Source organism: Lygodium microphyllum, chromosome 5 (assembly GCF_053477565.2).
Source record: "Lygodium microphyllum isolate KBCC chromosome 5, Lygodium_microphyllum_v1.1.10, whole genome shotgun sequence".
In the NCBI taxonomy this organism is placed as follows: Eukaryota; Viridiplantae; Streptophyta; class Polypodiopsida; order Schizaeales; family Lygodiaceae; genus Lygodium; species Lygodium microphyllum.
In genome coordinates, this window is record NC_141139.1 from 56,808,897 (window position 1) to 56,836,576 (window position 27,680).

The 27,680-nt window shown below is 39.8% G+C and overlaps 1 protein-coding gene across 1 annotated transcript in view; it reads left to right on the top strand.

Moving 5' to 3' along the window:
• The window catches only part of LOC148035851 (transducin family protein / WD-40 repeat family protein), a 36,117-nt gene extending 14,465 nt beyond the window's left edge, over positions 1–21,652 (top strand). Inside the window, exons 3-12 of the mRNA XM_087677866.1 lie at positions 9,884–10,011; positions 10,096–10,250; positions 10,487–10,575; positions 10,667–11,213; positions 16,300–16,473; positions 17,774–18,003; positions 18,745–18,827; positions 20,446–20,557; positions 21,028–21,102; positions 21,206–21,652. Coding sequence (XP_087533992.1) covers positions 9,884–10,011; positions 10,096–10,250; positions 10,487–10,575; positions 10,667–11,213; positions 16,300–16,473; positions 17,774–18,003; positions 18,745–18,827; positions 20,446–20,557; positions 21,028–21,102; positions 21,206–21,424 — 1,812 coding nt within the window. The 3' untranslated portion in view covers positions 21,425–21,652. The remainder of the gene's footprint in view (positions 1–9,883; positions 10,012–10,095; positions 10,251–10,486; positions 10,576–10,666; positions 11,214–16,299; positions 16,474–17,773; positions 18,004–18,744; positions 18,828–20,445; positions 20,558–21,027; positions 21,103–21,205) is intronic.
• The last annotated feature ends 6,028 nt before the right edge of the window (positions 21,653–27,680 follow it).

The window sequence follows — 27,680 nt, forward strand, 5'->3', positions numbered from 1 at the left end:
CCAAGATCAAAACACAGGACAACCTTGCAGATGTTCTCACTAAAAGTCTAAGCAGAGCTCAGCATGAGCATTGCATACGACTAGTAGAAGTTGGTTAGAGGTTCACTTCGGACCTTTAAGTGAGAGATTGTTGGGATAAAGGCCCGTTTGACCTCTGTGTATAGTATACACACACTATTCAGTTATACATGTGAATGCACCCTTATATGCCTCAAGTATAAATACATTTTATTCTTTGTGTATATATACATTGTTGGTATACTCAGATCTAATTGTACTTTCACACACACACACACACACACTCTCTCTCTCTCCCTCTTTCTCCGTCATGCTCACTCCTCGAAGTGCTGTACATCCCCAGCAGAGCTTCAATAGATTCAGGCTCAAGGTAGCGACAGTTTTGCCACTAACAAGGGTTCAGATTTGTCTTCGCTGGACAATGTATACCATGCTCCTCAGCTTGGAGTGAACTTGTTATCTGTTTAGTAGCTTTGCCAGTTGGGGCTAGGAGTTTTCTTTACAATGACCACAGTCGAGATCCTTGACTCTTAGACTGGTTCAGTGATTGCTTGCGGTGAGGCACAACCTAAAGGCCTTTACCATGTGACAGACTTTCTGATCGAGCCGACAGTCCAGGGTTTTGTGTTCCATAGCTTTTAGGCATTTGCCACATCTTAGGATCCTACGAATAATGAGCGTCTTTGGCACTTTCGCTTAGGGCATATTGGTTATGACTCTCTTTATGAGTTATTGTGCTATGAGCTAGTTGAGGGCCTTCCTTGCCTAAAACTAGCTCGTGATATCTATAAAGCTTGTTAGCTTGGAAAGCAGTACCGTACTCCATTCCCTCATTAGTCTACATGTCGTGTTGAGGAGCCTCTTAGATTGATTCATATTGATCCTTGTGGGCCGACATCCACCGCCGCCTTGAATGGTGCGCTGTACTTTTTTTTGATAGTGGATGATCATTCTCGATACATGTGGGTATACTTCCTCAAGCATAAGTCAGAAGCTTTCACATATTTTTCTGCTTGGGTGTTGCTGGTTCATAACTAGACTGGACATTGTGTTGGTTGCATGAGGAGTGATAGCAGTGGTGAGTTTATCTCCCACGAGTTTTTTGAGTTTCTATTGAAGCATGGTATCTCACGTCAGCTTACCTCTACTAACTCTCCCTCTCAGAATGGAGTTGTAGAGTGTAGAAACCGGACAGTCATGGAAATGACACGCTCTATGCTGTTCGCAGCAGAGCTTCCTGAGCGCCTTTGGGTCGAGGCTGTTAACACTTCGGTGTACATTCTCAACTGGTGCTCAACTATGGCTCCTCTTCAGAAGACCGGGTAAGGAATTTTTTGGCTCTCGGCCTGTCATTTCCCACTTTAGAGTCTTCGCGTATCGTGTCTACACACACATATACACTTGATGATAATATAGAAAAGTTCACTTCTCGAGTTGATCTTCTTATTTTTGTCGGATATTCCTCTGAAGCGAAAGCCTATCATTTGTTCGATCCTCGAATAAACAAGATGATCGTTGGAAGTGACATTGTTTTTTACGAGAGGGATATCGTACAATCCTTTGCACAAGATTCCGCTCTTATTTTTCCTTCCACATCATCAAAGATCATGCCTACTGAGCCTGGTCTACTTCTCGCTCGTGACATTACTGTAGATTCTTCATCTTCCACATCATCAAAGATCATGCCTACTGAGCCTGGTCTACTTCTCGCTCCTGACATTACTGTAGATTCTTCATCTCCCAGGCCCTCTCTAGGAGATGCGTTACCTTGCTGGTACCAGTAGACCATGCAAGATTTGCTCGTCAGGCTTCATTTGCATCGCTGTTTACAACGGATCACATAGCACATTCTGAGTCGGATACATGGCAGGAGGCTCTTCAGCATCCTCCATGGCGAGAGGCCATGGAGAAGGAGTCCACTTTCACTTTTCTAGAGAGCAAGTCGAGCTAGGTACTATCTGCTTAGAGTTTGTGTCTACATCCGACAATTTTGTAGATATTTTGACCAAAGCGATCAACCAGCCAATTTTTCAGCACCTGTTATCCAAGATCGGTTTGGATACACCCTCCCCTACTTTTTCAGCTTTACGGGGAGAGGGTGCTTCCCTCTTGCTTTCCCTTCCAGTTTGAGAGGAGGTAGCTTCTACTCTTGCCAGTGACAGTGATAATGCTTACAGTTTTTAAGACACTCATTTATTTATTTTTCTGTATTGTATTATGTATGGACATTTATAACTTCATCTCCACTGTCAGGATGATATGATTGTAAAAGGGCGCTTCGGCAAGTGAACAATTCCCTTGCGAGGGTATTGTCCAAGTGGCACCGTTGCATTACATTTTGCGTGAGTATGATATCCTGAATTGCCCTTTGCGTTACCTCATGCATTGGCATTCTGTTCATATAAACATATATCTGTGCGCATTTATCCCTTGTCGGTCTTTTGGAGTGGTTGACTCTGGATCCACCATATTCGTGGCATTTCCCATATCCACACCTTAGTCTTATTCTTCTTCATCAACACCCAGTAATGGTACAGATAGTATGCTTGTTTTGTGAAGGTCTTGGATCTGACCATCCTTTATCATTTTCCGTTTGGGACATAGATACTCAATAGGACGAAAACTAATTTGAATCCCACACTTAATGCTAAATCTATAAAAAAAAAGCCCTTAAAAAAAAAAGAAGTCCATAGTTGATTCCATCTGCCTTTGTAGGGCTTGGTAGGCCATTGGGCAGTCGACATGCATCCTTTGTCCGATGCCTTATCCTCTCTGGGGTGATCACTTGGGCTCCCTTGGTAAGATAACCATTACCTCTGTAGTCTTAGTAGGCCATTGGGTAGCCGATGTGCACCCTTTGTCCGATGCTCTGACTGCTTTGGGGTGGGATGCCTTGGGATAAAAGATCTTTCTTGTGGCACCGTTGTTGGGCATGAGAGGGTGTGTTGAGCTAAATTTGCATTAACTTTACTTAAATAATCCCAAAGCTTGCTTAATTAATGAAGAAACCTTGTTTATATAAAAGAAACGCGATCCTAGAGAGTTTTTGAGTCCCATAAGCACAAACCCACTTGGGAGGGCCCAAACTTTAAATAAATACATATGTTGCCCTCCATTCAGCCCTTATTCTCGTTTTTGCAGATTTCAAGTGTTTTAGCTTCTTGTCCACATCTCGTTCGCGGAGGACATCTCAACCGAAGCTGTTCATTGGTGTCTACATCAGTTGGTGCTTGATTTCCAGCCCTCTTCTCGCAGTTTGGAGCTGATCCTAGCCATGCAATTGCTGTTCTTGCATAGACTTGTTGCCGTATTGCGTGCCACGTCATCTGCAGTCTGCGTTTGGCAATTTTCTCTCTCCACCACTGTTGCCTAGCTTCTGCAGGCTGTTTCGAGGCTGTCTAGCCTGCGTTTGGTAGTTTTCTCTTTTCTCCGGTTGTCCTCAGGCTGTCGTGCTTGCATTTTTAGTCTCTCTCTCTCTTGTAGCTTGCGTTTTTAATATTTCTCTCTCCTCACTACCGTTGCATCAGATCTAGCTTCTCACTGTTGCGTTTGCTAGTGTTGACATCCAAAGGCTGCCTTGTTGCAATTCAGGATCTGTTCAGAGTACGACATACTCTTCAACTCATTACCCCTGCCCTGATCCTTGAGATACAGGAGTTGAGGGTCAATATTCATTCACTGCATAGTGTGATTGCTGCATGAGCATTGTATATTCAGTAGTTATATCACTTCAGTTATTTTCTATGTTCACTGTCTCTGAGTTACTCTAACCCTAACTGTGTTCTTTTATCAGTTTGTGCTTTGTTGTACGATTGTTATTTGTGTTTTTGTGTCAGAGTATTTCTTTACATACACGTTCGTGCTTTATGTGGATGATCTTTTTTTAATAGGTGACCATGCCCAAAAGGTCAAGGAGACACTACATGAGGTGTCCGAGATGACGAATATGGGCTTACTCCATTTCCTCTTAGGCCATGAGATTTACCAGATTCCAAGGGGGATTTTCATCTCCGAGCAGTGGTATGTGCAAGAGCTTTTGGCCGCGCTTGGATGGAGGGATGTAAGCTCATTTCTACTCCTAGGGATTTGAACTGGAAGGCTACGGCCCATGTAGGGTAGTGATATGGAATGGCCATCTCCTAGCTTGCCATCCCAGTTCTAGACTATTCTCCAACCATCCCAACACCATCCCCTTGTCGGAGCCCCCTTTGATGGTGAGAGGGGATGACAATTCTAGTCCCCGTTCCTGTTTCCAAAACCCTCTGATATCACTATGCCATGCAAATTCATCGGTGGCGGATGCTTCCTGCTATAGGTAGTTGATTGGTCCTTGATTTGGCTTCTCGACACTCCAATTGATTTGTGCTTTCTTGTAGGTTTGTTGGTTGAGTTCTTGAGTGAACCCAAGATGGTACATTGGAAGGTTGCTAAGAGGATTTTGCGGTTCTCGATGGGGATCCGCAATCTTGGGATTCATTATTCAATAGGTATTGGAGATTTTTCTTTGGTTCTTACAGGTTGGACAGATTCAGATTTGGTCGGAGACGTTGACCAACAGAGGTCCGCTACAAGATATTGCTTTACTTTGGGTGTAAGTGTTATCTCATGGAGTAGCAAGAAGCGACCCATTGTTGCCCTTTCTTCCACGGAGGTGGAGCATAGAGCGGCATCTTCTACCACACAGTATCATCTACCACGTGTGGCTTTGGAGATTACTAGGAGAACTTGGCTGCCATTTAGCCAAGTCCTACGACCCTTCATTGCAACAATGAGAGTTGCATTGCTTTGGCATGAAACCTAGTGTTTCACGCTCGCTCAAAGCACATTGAAATACAATCACCATTTCATTTAAGAGGTCTTGGATGAGACTATTGATGTGGTTTACCGCAAGATAGAGGATAATCTAGTAGATTTTTTAATGAAGGCGCTTCCTCATGTTGTTCTCTAGCACCTCAGATTCTTGAGCCTTATGCCGTGTCAAGGATTTGAGAGGGGGTGTTAAGGATTAGTCATCCCTTGGACTAGCATTTCTCAAGATACAGTTGGTGTAGTCAATCCTCTTGGAGGGACTTAAGCATTTCTTGTCATTTATTTGGGCATTCTTTTCAGTAGTCGCTACTGTTTGGGAAAGTTCGGCAAGTAGTTCAGTGCCATGTGTACAGGCTAGGAAGATCTTAGTTATTGCAGCATTGTCAACTGCATTTTAGTGGTGTTTTAACCAGATTTGGCAGGTCAGCCAGATCTGGCAGCAGTTGATCAGATTTTGCTGGCCGACTTGCCTATTTTTCATGCATTCTTTTGTGCTTTATATAGCATTCATGCAACCTGCCATTCTCACTTGTTCATTTTGGGTTGGTGAGGGAGATCCGGCTCGAGGATATACACCAACATGCCTTGTACATCTGCCCTCTTCATTTCAGCATGCATTGACTGCAGATTTTTGTGTTCTTTTGTCTCCTTTCAGTCTTGTCCATATGCTTTCTCATTCGTTGCACTTTGACAAACTCATGCCTTTTGCATAGAAACTAGCGCTTGCATGTGATGCTTGTGTTAAAAGCCGAAAATAGCTTCTGAAAGTATCATTAGTTGTTTTTGTGGATTTGTGTGTACAAGACACACCTAAATGGAGAAGAGTAAAAATTGGTAGATCTCATGTGAAGCGGTGTATAGAAATGGCCATAAATATCCCAAAAAAATATTGCATGTTGGAATTTGTTCTCAGCACTCCAAAAGTTGGAGATCCCATGCAACTTACATATAGAAATGACCGTGAACATCCCAAAACAGTTATGTGCACTTGAATTTGGTTCTCAACACCGTTTAAAAAATTTCCGTCAATGAGTAAGCACAAGTGCTAATAAGAGTCTACACCTTGGAGTAAGGCCCAAATGTGAACAAAGTAAGGCCCAAATGTGAACATAGTAGGTCCAAATTGTAGAAATTGAGGAGCAAGATCAGATTTACAGGTAGGGAACACAATTTGGTCCAAAACTTTTAGACTTTGCCTTGAGCAGGTCCTAATATTGTAACTAGAAAGCTCAAATTCAGAGAATTGGGTGGGCAGGTGAATTTTTTAAAAAACATGCATTATAATGGATAGACTTGTATTGAGGTTTTGACCAAATAAAAGATACAAACTAAATCAAAAGAAAACTTCAACAAGACTAGATTGACTTATGGTGGCGAGAGGAACTAAAATTTGTCTGACTGGCAATCGCGCTAGTCGTGCTATCAAGATCTTGTGCTTCCGACTTGCTATGAGAATGGTGCCTTGAAATGGTGGTGTGGTGATTTGCAATATTGTTGACAGAAGTGTTGCCTGCAAGGATGTGTTACCAAACCCATACATCATTAGGGAAGGGGGCTTAGCGAGGTATGCTAGCAGATATGTTAGCTCATGTGTGAGTTTGTGCATGCTTTAGGGCTGGGCATTATTTTGATTATTTTAGGCATTTTGGTTTTCATTTTGGTCATATTTAGCATTTATTGTTGGCTGACCAACATTAAATGTTGGCCAACCTGATCATGTTGAAGACATATTTTTGTCCTATTTATTCAGGCTCCTCCTCCTCAATCACTTAGTTACCATCACATGTGTCTCATCTGTATTGTGTTCTTTAGTGTTCCTTTCTCTTTTGTCTTGTGTTCAATAGTTTATTTCAGCACATGTTTATGCTTCCATTGTTGCATCCACATTTGACATGGTATCAGATTTTAGGTTTTGTGCTCTTGCTAACTGTTTTGACCATTACTAATCAGGCAACTGCCGTCTTGATCAAGCCGACCTGTTTTCCTGCGTTTAATGCTGGGTTTGCTGCCATCAGCATCTGTACAACTTGCATCAGCCCCTCTGCTACCTGCATTTCTGATCCAGCCTGCATTTACGATAGTTTTCTCTCGTTGGCGGCAGTGTTCAGCCTGCATTTTGGTGCTTTTGCATCTGCTCTTGGCTGGGCGATTTCATCATTAGGCCGTTTTTGCTCTTTCAGGTAGTTTTTGGCTATTTTTTTTTGACTTTTAGCAGCGGATTTCTTCTTGTTTTTGTCAGATTTGGGTGAATACTGCATGTGAACGCTCATTTTTTGTAGTCTGTGCTTGTGGTTTGGCTGTGTTTCCTCTCCAAATACCTTCTTTTCTCTGCTCCTCTTCTCATCCTCTACAAATGGCTCCTCCGTGCACATCCACTAATAATAAGTTATATGGACTTGATCATCTCACATGGAGTGCTATGATGAAAGCTTGGTTTGTGCAAAAGCGGTTATGGTATGTAGTATGTGGAGCTATTCCTTGTCCTTATCATTCTACTCCGACATCGGATGATTTTGATGAAGATAACTATGAGGAAGCCATGCTTACATGGGATTCAGACAATGTACGTGCCTATTCGGCCTTGCTTCGGTGTATTTCTGAAGAAGTCCTATTGGCAGTTACTTTTGTAGGACATCTTTTGAAGTATGGACGAAGGTACAATTGATGTACGCGGCACCTTTCACTAGGAGGGCAATTTCTCTTTATGAACAGCTCTGGCGAATTACGTTCAAGGCTAAAGACACTGTCTAGTCTTTTCTTCTTTGTGTGATCTAGATCCAAGACCAGCTTTGGCAAATGCAATCTGCACTTCTAGAGGCTCATCTCATTGGACTCGTACTCTCCAAACTCCCTCCGGTGTTTGATGGAGTGGCGAATGGTTTGAGGGTGCAGACATCAGCCACTCCTGTCAGTTTTACACATGACCTTGATGCTACTTGAGCATGAGGCGTCTTTGCAGTTACAGGGGAAGCTTTCATTACCGTATAGAGGTTCGAGTGAGACTTTTGTAACTTCAGAGAGAGGTTCGAAGAAGAAGTCGAAGACCCAGTGTTACCAGTGAGGGAAGAAAGGACATTTACGGGAGGATTGCAAAGAGTTGGCGGCTTTCAAGAAGCAGGAGTAGAAGACGAAGGTTCAAATCTTGGAGCTAGGATTGACATCTAGGTTCATGATGGGTTGTTTGACAGAGAATGGGATTGGTTCCTTGTCATGAGCTCACATGAGGGGACACTTTGGCAGTCGGGGAATCCGTGGTCACATATACTCTAGAGGCATTTTTGACAGGATGCTCATGTATGCTACCGAGAGACATTGTGATAAACACAAAGATATGCTACAATCTTCTCTATTTTTATGTGTTAGTACTATCGACATTGACATCCGGTTTTCTTCAAGGCACCTTGGTGGTGGCTTGTGCACCCACTACTTGGGTATTCATGGTTCTACTTGGTGGTTCTATGTTGTATGGTTTATGATTCATTATCATTGTACCATTGTATCGTATCAGATCACCCATGATCTGAGAGAGGGTGTTAGTAGATATGTCAGCTCATGTATGAGTTTGTGCATGCTTTAGGGTTGGGCATTATGTAGATTATTTAGGAATTTTTTATGGTCTTCATTTTGGTAATATTTAGCATTTATTACTGGCTGAGCTGATCATATTGAGGACATATTTTTGTCCTATTTATTCAGGCTCGTCCTCAGTCACCCAGTCACCATCACATGTGTGGATCTTCTATTGGAGAGAGGAGTCGGTGCCGGTGCCCACATAGCTAGGGACTCATTGTTATATGCGACTGTTTCATGTTGGATATATGGATTCTATTTCTTGAGCATACATCTGAGCTCTCATGTGTATTGTGTTCTTCAGTGTTCCTTTCTCTTTTATCTTGTGTTGAGTAGTTTATTTCAGCACATGTTTACTCTTGGTGCATCCACTTCTGACAAGGTAGGGCATCAGCTGCAAGCTTGCATGCTACTCCAAGCTCTTGGATGATGGCTTTTCCCCTCCGCAAATGCAGCAAGCTTAAACATTGTGTTTGAAGAACACTAGCAAGTGATGAAATGGTGGTGTGAAAGAAGGCATAGTGTGGAGCACGATTTGTTTGGTGCATTCCTTGAAGAAAGGGGGATATTGATTGATCCAAACTGATGATCGGCATGTTGACACCAAGGTTTGCAATCCTTGTTTAATGAAACATGATGCTTTTTGTTCTTGATCCTCTCCTATAGAAGGAGCTTCTCCTCTCTCTTTGCTTGGACCTCACGGACTGTAAATTGGTCTTTTCTTTTTTGTTTCATCATGGCTGTATGTTTGTTTGTCACATCTTGAAGCAAGGCTAGGATTGTGAAATTGAGAGTAAACCCCCCAATTTGAAGTGTGTAGATTGTGGGAAGCAAAATAACCAGCAAGTGCTGAGTAGGAGAAATGATTGAGAGTTGAGGCATTTAAGACCAATCACATCACGGCTCTGATACCAATTGGTGGAGGGGTGATTACTACTGAAGAAGATAATGAGGAAGAGGCATAACAAGATAAAGCATCACATACCTAACCTACAAGAGCAATGAACACCAGAGTCTATTTCTTGCTAGCTTACATAAGAAATCAAATAATGCATAGCTCCTTTTATAGGAGACAGTTGTTTATAAGTGTGAGCATGTCTTGCCATGGCTTGTCATAGCTGGTGATGCTAAGTGTCCTTAAAGTGTCAGACCTGAGGGCATCCACTTCAAGTAGCTCATAATGGTTTTTCTCACTAGTAAAGTGAGGTACTGAAGTGTTTCAGAACAATGATAAATCACTTTAGTGTTGCATGGATAAACAATGAAGTAGTTTCCACGAGCAAGACTCCTTTACATGATATTCCCAACAATAAATAAAGTTCTTTGTGTAGCTGAAAGTTCTCCAAATATATCTGTCAGTTGGGTTAGCAAAGTACTGACTAAATGTGTGTGTTTTTCTGCTTATTTTCTCCATTCCAGAAATGCAGTAGTAATTGCACACTTGATTATATCAAGGATGTTAATTCAGATTTTCCAATCTTTGTAGGCTAAAAAGAAGTCAGGGGGGCATGGATCACCATTCCTCTTAGGCTTAGGAACAGGTTCAGGAGATGTTCTTCTTCTTGATACTGCTCTTGGACAGCTGAAATGGAGAGTCCAAGATTGTCATTCAGGGTGAATCTCTCTCTCTCTCTCTCTCTCTCTCTCCATCCATTTCTTCTCTTTGTTTCACCAAATGGACCTTGTAAATTCCTGCAGGGGTGTGAAGTCCTTAACATTTGCCAAGTCTGGGAGTATTATGTATACTGCAGGAGCTGATGGAAATGTTTGCGAATTAGATGTTGATTCTGGGGAGCTTCTGAACAAATTTAGAGCTTCTAAAAGAGCTATTTCATGTGTTGCAGTGTCAGGAGGTACGAAAGGTCACAAGTACTACTGATTGACATTAAAACATTGAATTTTTTAATTTAAAGTAAATGCTTGGTAAAATAAGATAAACATAACATGTATTTGCCCATTTATTCATTCAAACATGCATGAATACAGAATAGTCTCTTGCAGACATGAGTTTCTTTTTCTACACTGGCACAACTTACGTAATGTTTGAACTCTTTTTGAAGCTGGGTCATTGTTGTTATTTGCTGTACAGATGGCAGTTTTCTGGCAGCAGGATCTGCAGAAATTAAGCTGTTTGATTTGGTTACCAAGAAGCGGGTTTGCAAGTTTACTGGTCACCCTGTGAGTTCTGTCTTGTGACTTGATAACGTGGAGTTGATGGATTTTAAGTTGTTATTATGTTATGTAAGATAACTTGTGCTCTACCTTCCAGGATGCTGTGAAGGCCATTGTCTTCAGTGGGAATCATCAGCATTTTATTTCATCTGCTGTGGGGGAGAGGCATGTGGCTGTTTGGCAGGTTGATGGCATGAAGAAAGGCACGACAGCAGCCTGCTTCCTGTCAATGGAGCACCCTGCTATTTCTCTTCACTGCAGTGGTGAACTTTCTGGATCCTTGCGCGTGCTAGCAATCTCTGAAGCAGGTGCAGGCTATGTTTGGTATGCCTCTAGTATAGAAGAACTTTCCAAAGCAAAGCCTGTCAAAATCAGTGTACTTCATTCTAAAGATGAGACATCTCCTGCAAGTAAAAGCTTGAAGAGCTCAAGGCCAGCTGTTTTTGCTGGGCAACTAATGGGAGAAAGTGAAAAAGGGCCTGGCTCTATTATGATTGCACATGGGTCCACTGTAAAACCAATTTTTGAACAAATTTCATTGGTAGGCCAGGGAACCAATGTTCTGCTGCAAGCTAATGAAGATGGAATTCTCTTGCCTGCTTCACAAGGTGCTTCAGCTGTTCAAAACAGAGGGCTTCAAGCAGGTACTTGTTTATTGCCAAGTATTTATTTCTTGCATATGGTGAGAGTCATTTTTTCAATGACAGCTTTCAACAAATCGCATTTCTCAGTTATCGGCAGTTCATAAAAACATGTAAACATTAGATGTGCGTTAACAGTTCTATGGTGCCAGGCGGGCAAGAGCGAAAAGAAAGTGAAAGAGTTATATTAATGTGATGAAAAGCCATAAACATATGAGATAAACAAGTTACTAAAAAGCTGATCACATCACATCTGGTGTAAAGTCCCATGAAAAAACCAAACCAAAATCCTGTTACATCAATACCCTTATCCTGCATGACTTTTTGGAGCAGCAGGGTTTGGAATGGTTTTGTTCCTTACCTGAAAAAGCATATGGAATGTACATTTGTGGAATATTTTGCAGTTTGCCAAATATTCCATAGAGATTTTCAATGGTAATGTTTCCTGTATCTTTTGATCCCCATCATTGAAAATGTATTGCTTACTTTGTTCTCCCATATTCCCTTCTACATTGCTATCATGAGCAGTGGCAATGCATCATACCACCATTCCCTTCTACATTGCCATTATGAGCAGTGGCAATGCATAATACCACCATTCCTTTCTACATTGCCATGCCATCATGAACAGTGGCAATGCATAAAACAACCATTGCCACCAATTCCAACAAGAAGAGATTGGTTGTATCTTGAATGTGTTTTGAAGTAACAACGAGTCACACCATACATGAGCATTGGTTTGCCACATGATAATGGAAATAAAGGGTCCTCAAAGGCCAAAGCAATCTGAAACCCTTGAAATCACTGGTGAGCACCAAAGGACTTAACCAAAGCTCCGTGAGATATGTCAAATAAATAAATCTGTTAATCACAAGATTGTAAACAGGATCATACATGAAGAAAAAGAGAATAGTAAATGTACGTTACCTCGCATGAGAGGAGGTAACTAGAGGGAAGCATCATAAACCTCAAATTAGAGCTGAATATCTAGGCTGACTAGATGATGGTAGCAAGAGCTACCAAATGTGGCAAAGCACCTTCTTGCAAAGAGAGCAAATTGGGGACCCAAGAGCAAGGGGTGGACTAGCAAGTGGCTAACATTACTTATTGGCTTGCTGCAGGCTGTTGCATGTATAGAGGCATGTCTTGGTCATGTGCCAAGGGGCACTGATATTTAATGACAAAACAATATTTTATTTAGAAACTCTTGTGTCTTTAGGTATGCTTCACACAACGTGCCAATTTGAGAGGAGAGTTCGAGCCTCAAGTGTAGCCATCTCACAACTTGGATTTTGCCCAAAGGGAAAGGGGCTCTTTTATAGTTTACCAAAAGCAGGCCGATATTGAATGATGCCCCTTGTCAGTACGGATGCCAAGGGAAAATGGTGGCTCAACATTTTTGTTTGCATCACACATAGGCATGCATAGTGAGGTAAGAAACCTATGGATACTTGATTTGTTAGAATTTTAGTGCCATCATAGAAGGAATGAATAAGAAGAGCATTTGCTTATGCTACAAGAGTTTATTCCATGAATGTTACTCATATATCCACAGGCCAAACTGTATCCAAGTTCATATATAGAAAGCTATGATTGTTGTCCATTAATACCAAAGATTAAGCGTAAACATCCAAAACGTCAGAAATGTGTTTCATAAGTTTCTTTCAAGAGGGGGTAAAATAAGAAATGTGGGTTTTTTGATAGTTTTAACTAGGGAAAGAGGTTTAAACCTCTATGGAACTTTCTCCAAATAAAAAAAAGGTAAATCAAGCTCAAGTGATGATACATGAGAGTCAATCGAGCTTAAGTGATGATACATGAGAGTCAATTGAGAATAATACATTACATGTACGTTACATGTTCATGATCCGTTATTGACTTATGTCAAAGTTAGACTTGGAACAAGCTATACTATGGTTTAGACCTCAAACATTATGATTGATACATCACATACAAAAAATTAAAATAAACATGTTAATAGTCCATGAACAATATGGAATGAGTCAAGTTGCAACATCACGATTCTCATTCCAAAACAAACTGTCAAAATGTTAAAAATCTAAAATGAATCATAATATATCATAAATCACTTATAAATGAGACTAAAGTCATATAACAATTAACTCTTGAGACAAGAATACATACTGGAGTGACAAAGCCCAATAACTAAATAAAATCCCAAAAAGGTAAGTCTCTCATTCAAAATCTTGAGGCCTCATGAGATCATCATCATCATGTTTAACATTGCCCAATACTTTTTGTCAAAAAAGCCATGCTTTTTGTCCCAAATTAAAAAAACAAAACAAAACAAACCAATTTTTTTTTTTCATATTTTTAACTATAAGAAACATTCCTTACTTGAAGAAACGTTTTGTAAGTTTCAAACTTAGAGAAACACGTTTCTTTGTTGCTATGTTTAAGTTTTTGCAACTGATGAATTTGTTTGGAATTTTGATACTTTATTTGGACAAATTAAAATTAGTACTGAAAGGTCTCAAATTAGCCCAAAGAAGATTGCAAATAGATATTCAAAGGTTGTGCAAAAGAAAGCTATAGATAAGGTCGAAAGTATGTGGAATGATAAGAAGGCAATTTGGTTTTGCTTGAGTTTGAGAAAGCTAGATTGAAGAAACAATAAGAAAAGCCTTTATATGAAGTGATTCTATAGGCCTTTTTGGACTGCACATTAGAATCAAAGAGGTTGCTTAGGATGGTAGTGATAGAGCATTTGAAGGTTCAGAATGCTTTCATGCAAGGCTTTCGGCAAGATATGCAAAGGAACCACATGATAAAGTGGTTTGAAGATCTAGTAGATGAGCTAAGTGCTTGAGACAAAGCAAATTATTTATGATAAAGAGGGAAAAATTATAAACGATTTGATGTTGAGAAGATATCTAGCAAAGGTCAACAATTAGATTTAAGTGATGCTAAATGGATCAATAAGAATAAATAAAAGGACTATCAAATTTGTTGCAGACTTAGGAAGAAGTGTCACTTGTGAGTTGTAGTTGAAGGCAAGTGCAATCATAGTGGGAGGAATAACTAGTATTCATATAAAATAACGAAATGTTAATCTATGTGTTAAGATTTTGCATCCCATTTGGAAATGTGATGTGTGTTTCGTGGGTATCAAGAATGACCTAAGGGATCATGATAGGATCCTAAGGATATTTTAGGGGGATTAGTTTCTAAAATTGATGTAGGGATTAGGATTTGAGAGTAGTATATCAAAGGAGTACTCTTGGACATTGGTTTTGATGTGTTTGTTTTGAGCCTAGTAATGGACATATCATGGCTTTATTTGTAAGCTTGGACTATGTTAGTCTATCATCTCCTAGTTGTGAGCTCCATCAAAGTCTGATAGGGACGTTGGAGCTTTAATTGTTTTAGCCCATTTTAGAGAGTGTAATATAGTGCGTCGCACTTTCAATGTCGTTTAGCGTGTTCACACTACACCAGATTGATGAGCAGATAAGCCCATATAGTTGGTGACAGGCTATAGCATTTTCCCATTATTTTATTGAAGTCGACCAGATTTTCAGAACTCTGGCTATTTATAGCCATCAAATTCTGGCCAGTCGTTATTTTGTCTTGCAGATTCAGCACACTGACTTTCAGGACTCTCATCCGTCTTCTAGTGCTGCCTTTTGTCATTAGCCTGGTCCAGTCATTCATACTTTGGGATGCATGCAGGGACTGATCAGTCCACCTTGTATTCAGCATTTGTTTGGAGTTTAGTGCAGATTTATCACTTCAATTCTCTTCTTTCATTGCAGCCTTTCTCTTCCTTTCTCTCTCTGTGTTCGTGTTCTTTTTCCATTGCACACTCTCACATTATTGCTTGCATTCAAACTTTGAGCGGATTAACAATTATGATGCTGAAAGGAAAATTCTTAATATGCATGGTCCACTCATCCATATGCATCCATATGAGTTGTATACACACATTTTCTTTGTGTACTTTGCGCATTGCTTGAATCTATGCAATTATTTTCAGTTTACTTGAAATCACTTTTGCAAATCAAATATTTGGCTAAGTCCAGAAAGGTGCATATTTACATCATTCTTGAAAGTAGAATATTGTAGTCCTAGAAGGAGCATCTTAACTTAAAAGTCCAAGTTGATACATTCTTTTCAAATCTGGAACTTGAGGAGCTATGCTTTCAAAAAACAGTGGCTTAGTATTAGAAGTTATCAAGTTTTGATGAAAACTGAAACAGACTTCAAGGTGAGAAAAATGCCAAGAAAGTGGAATTGCTCAAAAGCCAAGGCTGAATGGCAGTACAGGAGACCTTATAAAAATATTCTAAAAGGGAGAGGTTCCCATGATCCATCGGGATTTGTTAGGAAGAGCTTCCTTTGTTGTTACTTAAAAATTAGGTCCTTAGCATGTGTAAAGGAAACATGGGACCCTGCATTATTCTTTCTTGTCATGAACTATTCGTGCCGTGCTTTTTTCCTTCAGTTTGCATGTTTTATTGTTTTTGGCAGATGAGGTTTCTTGCTAACAGTTTATCTGGCAAGGTTGCTCTAATTTTGTCTTTTGCAAAGCAAGGTCATCTTGCTTGAGTTTCCAAGTTTTTGCTCTGGATTTTCCATTTTGCAAATTTCTCAGCCATCTTGATGAGACAAAAGAGGAGGATCATCTTCATCAGGTTTTCTTGGTTTGCTCTATGTTTCATCGATAAGGAACTACGTCCTCAGCCATGCGATGAGGCAGAGTGGCTAGCAGAGAATTGTTTTTGTAAGATATTCTTGGTTTGCGCTGTTTGTCATGGATGGAATTCGGCAGAGCTGGCTAGCGCAGAATGATTGTCGTTTCTGTTAGATCCTTTACTTTCAGCTCTGCATTGCTGATTAAGACTGATTAAATAAGTAATATCTGTCATGCTACTCCTGCCAAGTTTCAGAAGTAGCGTTATGCAGAAAATTCTTTACGAGTCAAGGCTGATATCAATGCATCTCAAAAGTCAATCCACACTTTTAGTCTGAGAAAAGATAATAAAACACTTTTCCTCAACTTTTTGCCACATTTACAAGAATTGGTAGTTTGACTGTGGCTAAAAGATAGAAACTGTTTTTTCCGCAGCAAATATCAAGGGTCCTGACAATGCTGTTGATGCCACACAACCAAGAACAATTGTGGAACAGGGAAGCACTCCTTTGGTAAACAAGCAGTCCTCCCATAAGAAGAGGCGGGCTACAACTGACTCACCTTTAGATGAAGGACAAACAGTGGATGTGGATCGCATTAATCCATCAGGTACATCACATTGAACTTTTTCAGGCTTGTAGCAGCTTTTACACTTTCATAATGAACCAGTATTGATTGGCTAAATATTAACAGCAGAGGTTTGATATTAAAACAGTAATTGAGATGTAGTAGTGCAACTAGTAAAGATCCTGTATTCGTACCAAGGCTTATGATTAGCGTTTATGGTGCCGCATTGCTCCACTAGTTTCTGAACTCTTATTCTCAGAATTCCACTGTCTAATTTCACAAAAGGTAAACTAGCAAAGTCAAATTGGAAATCGGGACATAGTCCCAAAAGGAACGGACTTCTTATGACAGGTTTTTAATGATGTTTTAGGGTGGGTGTCCACCAGTGAATGAGCCCATATAAGGGGCTTTGTTGCATGCGAATAAAAAATAAACCTTGTGGGCAATTTTAGTTTTAGTAATGGCTTATCCTTATGTCTTTCTAGTGATGTTATGGCATACATAAACATGTTTTTTCTTGACTCTGTTGAGTTAAAAATTCATTACCCTCTGATTCATTCCATGCTCTTAACGACTTGCGAATCCACCCAAAATGCTTCAAATCTTGCAAAATGCACCTTTAAATGCTCCTCTAGTGTGCCCCCTTAGCGGCTACCTAAATAGTCCTGCTCCCAGTTCCCTGAATTGAAAAGCCGATTCTTCTTTCTGAATCAAGAATATGCTAAACAACAGGGGAAAACTAACTTGAATAGCTTGTTTTTGCTTCCTGAAATCCACAAAATATCCTGGAAAATACTCTAGTCTACAAAGATTAGTCATGTTGTCTCATCAAGTCTTTGTGCTTTTTGCTTACAAATTTAGAATTTGTATTATAGAACAAAAATTGTATATGTGACCCAAGAGTGCTATGGGCCTGCAAATTTATTTTTCTCAAGTTAGCGATGTTCACTTTGTCAGAACATTCTGCGTCGACCTATGACAAGAGCCAACTGGCATTATTGTCTCACCATTCATGTGACGTATAACCTTCCAGTCATTCTCGTCTATTTAATAGGTTGTTTCACTTTCATTGTGTCAGAGTTGTGATTCTCTGTCTTTTCATGAGAAAGCATGCAGACAAAAGTTGCTGTTCACTGAATTAGTTCAACTGTTAAATATCAGTTTTTACTATTTTTCTCATTTGAACTGTATCCAAGTGGTGCTTCTGTGTCTTGTGACGAGAGCACAAAAGAAATGAGTATATGTGGAGATTTAATATTTTTAAGGCTAGATTCATCAAAGTATCTTGCAACTTTCTGTTTGTACACAAGATGTGTCTGAGACATCTGAAACTTCATGTCAGATGCTGTACAAGGTGTTTCGGATGCTAGTGTGGACGAGTATGAGGAGACGATGGAAGAGAAGCTAAAAGCATTAGGTATAATTGAGGATACTGTAACGGATGAAGTAGAAAGAGATCCAGATCATGCAGCCCCTGTCAAAGCAGATTCTTTACAGGTCTTAATGACACAAGCGCTTCAGTCAGATGATAAGGCACTTCTTGAACAGTGCCTTCATGTGACTGACGAAAAGGTGAGTTTGTAATTATCAGACCTTTGATGATGTGTTAGTCTCTGATGTTGATAATGTGTTAAAGTTTCTGCTGTATTGAAGTTCTAATTGCTTGAACACTGTATGGGCTCCAGCAACATGCAGGTAGGACATGATTACAGATAATTGACCGCTTACCATTTCTTACTAGCTGTTAGATTTAGTTGCAAATTTATCAAATGTGTCTGTTGTGGCCTTTTATTGCCTCTTTAACAGCAGTTACTAGATGTCTCCAGTTGAGATATTCATAGACTGATTTGATTGGTGGGTAGAAAATTGTGATGGTTTTCTTGGGGAAAATTTAGGAAACTCTGGCCACGGACATTTGCTTGCAAGCGAGAACAATGTTTTTAGCTGATTTGGAAAATGAAAGGGATTTGATAATACTTTTGGTTTCATGGATGGGATATTTTTCTGGTCATAAAGTGAAGGTGTAATCAATTGGCTTACAAATGACAATGAAGCTGGGGTTAAGGTGGGAAGTTCTAAATATGCTAGACAAGTCAAAAAATGGTTATTTTTGAGGATCTTGACTGATCATAAAACCCTTATATTGTGGGTTGTGCCAGAACATTTTGTTGATGCATTCAACGTTTCACCCTTATGTGTTAGTTTGCAGTCGTGTTTAGATGTTACCCCTAATGTAAGTGTCTTCAGGGTTTGTAGCTGAAATGTTTTTTGGTTTCAACATAAATCCAACATCATTTCTATGGTTCTGTTCAGATCATTGCAAAGACAGTAAGGATGTTGAATCCCTTGGATGCTGCAAAGTTTCTTCAGCTTTCAATCTTCAAGGTTGATTCAAGGTATAACCTCTGTTTGCTTTTTATTATGCTTTGCTGTGGGTTTCAAGTTCAAACACCAGCCTCAAGATGAGTGTTTTCTTTATTCTGTTTGCTGGAGTATAACGTGGATGAAAAAGATCGAATGTAGTGTTTCCAATATGCCATGTCCAAAATTCAAAACTGCTACTATCACTCCAAGAAACGGTATTGGTTTTAACTCGTGAAGTAGTAGCTAATTCAGTCTTTGAAGAGAAACAAGCCTATTCGTTCCATTGGGCATTTTGCATTGCCCTTGTTTGTCTTATGAAGGGGTTCTCTTGGAGGCCTTAGAGAATTGTACCATTCCTTACTTGTCATGTGGTGGGAGCTCCACTACACCCAAGAGTCATCTGCCTTTTGAGTCTGAGCAGAGGAACAAACCTCCCCAATCGCAAATAACAGCTATATCTTAGATTTAGCAATGTTGATGGAGTCTTTGCCTTCTGAACAAACTTTGGAGTGTCGTTTTTTCCATCATTCTCTTTCTTTATGCATTTTCTCCACCATTGCTCCATCACAGCTCTTTGCATCTCCTTCTCCAGCAACATGGCATTGGACTCTTCAAATGAGCGGAGGGACTCTAATCTATGCATTCAGTATTTAGCTCCATGAAATAAATATTGCCAGAATGGAGCATGAATGAGATTTTCTGTATGATTCTTTAAAAAGGAGGGGAATGAGAAAAAAAGTAGAAACTCTAGCCTGTTTTGTTTTCCCCTAGGAACTGTTCCTCTGGTGGAAATTTTGTGAGAGAAGAAGTTTGCTATATATTTTGTTCGCTGCTTGGTTTCCTCTGCCTTTTACATTTTTCTGATCCCGTACTGTTATACCAGCCTGATCTCTTCAAAAACGATTGTCTGTTGAGGGATCTTGTTGTTTGCAGTCTCCACACTGCTATCAGTTACTTTGAGACCAAATATTGAAGGGCAGAAGACATGCATATGCTGAAGGGATTGTGTAATGCCATGCTTGGAGCTTGTTTGCACTTGTGTTCTCAGTTTGATTGATTTGTACACTGGTCAGGACTCTGTTGTGACTAGTCTGGTTTCTGTGCAAGCTTACTGGGCCGATTTGTCTCTATTTTAGTTTTCACAATGATTTCAGATGTTACAATTTCAATAAAGGCACAATGTCTCTAATTGAGCCATGAATCTAGCAATAAATGTGTTCATCTTGTGACACTGCCTAATTTGATCAAGTATTATTGAACAGTTTACCCTTAATTGATGCCAAAATATATGCACTGATGGCGATGTGAACCAGAAGATTTCCTTTTACCCATTACAAGTTCTGCACACACATGCACACGGGCATTTTACCAATAACACACTTGCCTGTGCATACTCCTCTTTATTCTTTCCTGTGCCTACTCCTCTTTATTCTTCCTCCTTTTAGCTCACCTCGTGCTCTATAATTGCATGCCTAGAACCCTTAGTCCAAATGCACAGCCTACTTGCACCAAATAATACATATACATCTGTGTGAGGGAGGTTCTGTAGCTAGAGAGTTGGACATCAAAATTTTCAGTAATGCTGAACCTGTTTCAGGCATGACATTTAATACTGAATATGTATTTTTTTATTTTTTATTTTGTACACAGAACGAATAGAGGCTTGCTGCTGGTGCCATGGATAAAAGCAGTGCTTCTTTATCATGCTTCTTACATAATGTCGAATCCTTCTTTACAGCCTATATTGAGCTCTCTTTATCAGGTAGTGTTTCATGTTTCTTCATTTGTTTTTGTCCTAAAGACGAATTTTAGCCTCAATGGTTTCTAACTTACGCAATTTATTAGCAGAGTGTTTGCTAACACTGCTGCCTTTGGGCATCTCTCTTCATTTTAGGGGCTTACAAATGAATCATCTGATAAGCTCATAATGTTTACTTTCTTGACTGAATATGGAGTGACCTTGTTGCTCTATGTTTTGTATGAGAATTCCTTTTTATTTAGTCAATGTATCCTTAAAGGGGGTGGTGCCCTTTTGCTACCGGATTCCCATGCTCAATGTTGTTCTCATACATTAGTTTGTCAGATCATATTGCTGTTGGGGTGTGAAACCTTCTGTTCTCTCAAGTTGTGCTCTTTCATAGGTAGCTTAGGAAGATAGGGAGGTAGTGATTATACTGCCTGCAGCACTGTTGGGTCCCTAAAATAGCTCATGGCTGCCACCTGTGTTTGCAGGCTATTGATGCAAGGTTGTCTGTTTTTAGGCCACTGCTATCACTGTCAGGCCGACTTGATCTGTTAATGGCACAGGTAAATCTGGTTTAGTAATTTGAGTTTGTTGCAAAGATTTTGTTTGACTAAAGGTGCACTGTACGATATTTTGGATATTTTCAAATTTTCTATTGCCTGTCAGGTATCAGCCAATAAGTTGGACAGGCAAGAGGAGATGACAGCTGCAGTAGTGTATGATGAGAGTGAGGAAGATGTTGAGGATGTTATGGAAGTTGACACTGCAGAAGAAGGGGACAGTGGTGACAGCGATGATAATGTAGTTCTCGAAAATGGTGGCCGAAAGGGTGAAGAGGGTGCCGTTGATTCAGAGCAATCGATGGAAGATAGTGATAACGATTAAGATTAAGACAAGAAAGTGGATGTATTCAAATCGGCATCCTTTTGCTTGGTTTGATTGAGTCTTCTATGTGGAGCATAGTTGTCGGCTGAGAAATCTGTATGTAGCTGAGTTACATCTTGTAGGTGAGTGCTGGTAACAAACTTCAGCATGGACGTTGCACGTCCCTAAATTATGTATCTTGAAGCACAAAGTGCTGGTAGCTAATTTCAACAGGGACATGAAATTGTAGATGATTGCTGGTAGGTGAGTGCTGGTTACAAACTTCAAGATGGACTTTTAATGTCCCTGAATTCTGTATCTTGGAGTCCAAAGTGCTGCTGGCATAGTGCCGATAGGTGATTTCAACTTGGGCATTTCGTGTCCCAAAGTTTTGGAAGCACAAGGTGCTGGTGGCAAATAGCTTCCAGATGTCATGCCTAAGTTTAGTGGGAGAATCTGGCGTCAAAGTTTTTTTGGCTTTCCAAGTGGATCGCTAACGTCCCCGAGCTTTGTCGACAAGAGCAGAAGCAATTCGATATCCTAAATGATCCTTTTCAGGTTACAAAGACCGACATTGCTGTGCCGTGTATGAGATTTTTAGCTTGAAGCAAACTTTGACTGATGTAAACATGACACATTCACGGCTTCTGATGAGCCATGCTAACTGTGTTGAATTTTAGTAGGCCAGCCATGGGAAAGATGGGAAAAGCGCATGGGAGGTCGATAGTGTCATTCTTCTTTAATGCGATGGTGGATGCATTTTCCAGCTAATTTATCGATGGACAATACTGCCCCAGAGTGATATATATTTCTCAGCCGAATTTCAAATAATATTTCAAACGCCTAGATGCAACATATGGGTCGTCACCTTACCTGAGAAGACTTTTTTCCCTCCAATGACTCTCTGTATCAAAATCTGGACGATCGATGCATTTCTCCGTGTCATGTTATTTGTACTCCAAATAGTGCACTCTTCTTTCATAAGTTATTGGTGAGCCTCCTTCATATAAACCATAGCTCATTGAAATGAAGGTGGCGAGTGTTTATTTGGTGCTGTGAATGATTACCATGTGTACCAGCGCAAGAACCACTATGTCACCAAGTTCTCTTTACCTTTTATGCTCCTGTTTGGTATTTTTCCAGGGTCCTATGCCTTACCCCACGGTGACCATCTCGTTAGGCTTAATTTGTTATGTTGCAGGCTTTAAAATAAGCTAAAGCGGGGTCTAAATGAAACCATGGTGATGAGATCTAAAATAAGGTAAACAAGCAATGAAAAGACCCTTTATGCACGGTTATAAGGCCAGGTATGTCTCTAGCGTTATTACCTGGTCAGTGGATTCTCTCATTCACTAGATCGGTGGACATTAGACGGTATCTAAGAGAGTAAAGCCACGCTATTAGGATAGAGGAGCTAATAAAATGCTGGATACCAATAGCATGACACTTTTTTTGAACTAACTGGAGTCAGCAACGTGACAAGGGATGTTGGCTAAATGGTATACTTATCTTAAAGATCGTTCTCTTGTGAGTTCTCTGTGCATGACATGTGCTTTATTCCTTCCCTCCCATTCCCTTTAAACGATAAACAAAGATGCCAAAACGAATCCCAAGAAAGTACATCTTCGAGGTATAGGCAACGAGGTACAGGAGTTGCCTGTCTATTGTCATGTAGATGAGTACTTCATGTTAAACTCTAGAGCCACATAAACTATAGGATCCATTGGAAGATAGATTTGACACTAGGTAGTGGCATTAGGGTCCTTATCTACAAGAGCAAGTAGTTGGGAGTACAAATCTTGAAGAGTGGCATGGAACCAACATGTAGTTGCGTCACTCATTGTGGCAACGGTCTATGTAATATTAGAGTTTATACTAGTAAGAGCATCATATTGGGAAAGAGGTGTATCTTTAGACCACTTAGTGTGTTAACTAGTGCTCTTAAGCAAAGCCAAATAGGTCTTCAAATCCATGCGACTCAAAGAGTCGTATGTAGCGAAAGCAGTTGTTCTTGGATAAATTGTTTGAGAAAGATGATATAGACATAGGTTAAGTCCATAGCTTATGCATATATCAAGTAAAGAGAGGTTGGTATTAGAGTCAGTGTGAAAAATCAGATTGAGGAGTGCATCAAACAAGACTTACATTGATCTTAAGCTTGTTATCTACAACAAATTAGGTACAATTCTCCAACTGGATTACTCAAAGCAGGTACACAAATTTGATGAGTCATTATGGCTTGGAATTTGGGCATTAGTGAAAACTTTGGATGTATTTTGTAAGCCATTGAAGACTATAGATAATGCTTAAAAACAATGGTTTGATTTGTTTTCGGCCTCAAATTGGTTCTTGGTTGATACTCAGAAGCTTGGGGGTTGCTTAAGCTCAAGGATCACTTAACCAAGGGCTTATTTGTTGAAAAGAAGCATAGATGAAGTTTTGTGATTGGGAGTATAAAAGTAGCTTTAAGCTCAAAATCTCATTAATTAGTACTTAATTATGTGCTCGTCGAGATTGACCTCGTCAAAAAAGTCCTAAAGACCTAGTAGATTTGATAGTAGTTAGAGACGACAACGTGCAAGAATGCGAGGCTTTGTTTAATAGGCTTAAGATTAATAATAACCTTAGCTTTAAAAAGCCCTCCCCTCGAAATACCCCTTCTCACACTAACAAGTTTTGAACTCTTTCAATTTATTTGTGTTCACATTGGAGATGTCATGAATTGGTTATTTGGCAAATTGTTTTCACATTGAATTGGGCTAGACTAGTTTAGATTAAGTTGGCTCATAGTTTGAGTGTTTACATTGTAGAGAGGTGAACTAGTTTTGAATGCAAAAAAGGGCGATTTTTATGTAATTTTTGGGTGACATTTCGAAAGAGAAAACATGTTAAAAAATCCAAGAAAATTATTGGGAGGTGAACTTCATATGGACTTCATATTTAGCATAAAAAACTATAGGAAAACAATAGGAAACATTTTTTTTTGTTCATATTTTGATGCATTTTTGGATGTACAAGCACCGTTTGAGCTTCGAATTTAGTCTCTTGTTGGACAACACACACGCGCGCGCACGACATGTGAGCATATTGTATCGATGTATTTGGTAGCAATTGAAAATAATTATGATAGTCATATTTTTGGAATTTGGTTTATATGTATTTTTTGGGCCTCTTCAATGTTTGTTTGTCTTGATAATTGAGTGATTGATGCTCGGGATTGACTTATACTCTTGAACATTGATTTGGCACACTGTATATTGTTGGTTTTTTAAAACTGTAGTAGTCATAATGTTGAAAATTGCACAAATCATGCAAATTGTTAATGATAGATTGATTAAGGATAACTTTAGTGTTTAGTCCTATTGCATAGAAATTTTTTTGATTGGAAGAGGTGTATAGGACCTTGTAATGGGTGAAGATGCACGTTTTGAGAACCTTGATAAATCAAGGGAAGAACAAAAGAAGGCTTATAAAGTTTGGATATGCAAAAACAAGAAAGTATTGCATTGAATCTTTGTTTGCATTTTAGAGACCTTGATATCATACATCAAGAAAGTTAGCACGTGTAAAGATGCATGGAAGATCATTGAGTAGATGTATGGCACTCGCATAAAGGCAAGAAAGATACAATTAACGCAAAGGCTACATGGTCAAAAACCAAAGCATTAGTAACTGTGCAAAAATTAAGTAGGTTGCAGAGGATCTTGCTTTGATTAATGCAACTATTCATGATGATGACTTGGTTTTAGTTACCTTAAATGGGCTTGCTTTCATATAAGTCCTCAGATACCTCTATTTCTATGAGGTGATTCTAGACTTTGAGGAGTTGATTACTTTGTTTCTTACAAAAGAAATAAAGCTTGGGCTTGCTAGGGAATGGGAAAAATTGATGGCTAAAGTGGTAATCAATGTGGATGGCAGTGGCATAGTAATGGAAGGCGACGGTCTAGTTGAAGATAACGACATGACTTCAAGGCACCATAGGTAGCAAAGACTATATAAGGAGCAAAGAGAGAGAGAGTGTGTCATGGGGGTTAGGACTATAAATGAGGGTTGCATCCTTGGTTATCTATTGGCATGACTACAACGCCAATTTACCCCTAGATATACAACTCCATACACTCACAATTAGCTTCATTGTTGCGCCGCGATTGCAACCATGGTCATCTAGCTTATGCCTTGTATTTCTAAGTGGTTAAACCTTTGAACGTATCCATTGGTTTGAGTCTTATCTATTCTTATTATCATCTCCTTGAGTAACCACGGTGTGTTGTATGAACAATACCAACTGAGCTATTTGAATATATGGGCATTTCTGTTTCTGTCAAGTATTGTCCATGATTGTCTATCTAGATAGACTCTTGTTGATATACTATGACTGATATACGTGTGATGTTAGCATATCATTGTGTCGTATCTAAGCATGTTAGGACTTTGTAGTCCTGCAAAGTAGTAAGGAAGAGGACTTCGAGGATGAGGGACGCCAAAAGTCCATAAAGTTCGAAAGGAAAAGAGCTACAAACCCTTGAGGATGCTTGCAAGCCTGCAACCAAAACCCTCTAGTATACCAATTGCAAAATTCAGGTCATCTGGTGTTTGATTCCAGTCTTAATCAATGATGATGTTGTATTTGTGATATGGCTACTCATAATATATAGGTTTACCTATACAGTGCTAGGAGTTAGATGGGACTTCTTGTTGGGTCATGGTAAGGCACAAGAGGAGCAAAGCTTGCTAGTTGGTAAGGCACGAGAGGAGTGTAGCCTATCAATTGGAATACCCCCAATCCATCTACAGTAGTGGCACCCACCCAACAAGATTATTCATCTCCTAGCATGGCCTGTGGAGGACGAGGAAGAAATAGAGCAAGGAAAGGAGAAAATTACTACCCCTCATACAAATAATGTTTCTTTTGCATGTAGGTAGAACACTAGAGATTAGAGTATTTGAAAGGCCAACAATATGATGCTCAATAGGGGCAAAGTCAGGATTATAATTCCCTACTATTGATCAATATGGTGGAAATCTAAGAGCTATTTGAGCCGAAAGTCAATGTGGTTACCTGGTTGGGCAAAAATCTCAAAGGAAGGAGAAGCATACAGGAATTCCATGGGCAGAGCAAGAGAAAGTGTGCCACCACTAGGTGGCTATGTGGATGGCAGTAATCAGAATCTGTTGAATAGGTGTGGAAGAAGATTTCCGCATAAATTAGTAATGTAAAAGGAATTGGTTGGGGTTGTGTGAAAAATCCAAAACATGCATCTTTAGTTTTCCAAGAAGCTTGCCTATCAGAGTCTTGAAGATCAACATTGCTTGTCCTCGCTCGAAGCGCTGCTCCTTGGAGAGGTGATCTGCTTGGTGTTTCTGTCAAAATTGGAATTTTGGATAAGACATAGGAACTTTAGATCCAATGTTTATCTAGCTTTGCAAGTCTTGCAATCCGAAATGGGAGAGATTGCTATGAAAGAAGGTAGTCTCCCATAGCAATCCGAAGACTGGGAACTATGAATTCCAAAGGCGTGATTGCCTCGATGCCAATCGCAAGCTTGTAAGGAGTCAAGCCCATTGCCACCTTGAAGGATGTGTGGTAAGCCCATTATGGTACTAGGAGTTTGGTATCCCAATCTTTCCTATGTTGCTCTACTAGCTTGGTAAGAATTTCGCACGTGGTCTTGTTAATTGATTTGACTAGGCCATTCTCTTGCAAGTAGTATGAAGAGCATTTCTTATGAAGCACCGTAAAGAAGGTATTCACATGCTTAATGACATTATTAATAAAGTGGCCATCTTGATCCCTCATCAATTCTACTGATAAAACATAGTGGGTGAAAATATCCTTGATTAGGCACTTAGCCATTGGCTAGGTTGAATGGTTCAAAACTGCCCAAGTTTCTACCCACTTACCACATTAATCCATTGTAGTGAGAATATATCTATTTTTGGTGTAAGATGTTGTAGGTTTGATAGGACCATCGAAAAAATATAGTCCCCATTTATGAAAAGGTTCCAATGGCAAGATTGGATAAAGGGGTAACCGATCTTGAGAAAGGGGTGATTGAGCCATTGGCAAGAATCACACTTTTTGATAAACTTGCAGACATCTCCATGCATAATAGGCCACCATAGTCCTACTTGGTGAATTTTCCTAATAGCAACATCAACCGCAAAGTGACCACCTACAATTCCTTGATGAGCTTCTTTGATCAAAACATCTTGCTCCATGGGAAGAACCACACGATGCGACACTCTAGACAAGGTTTGATGGTAAAGTTGGCAT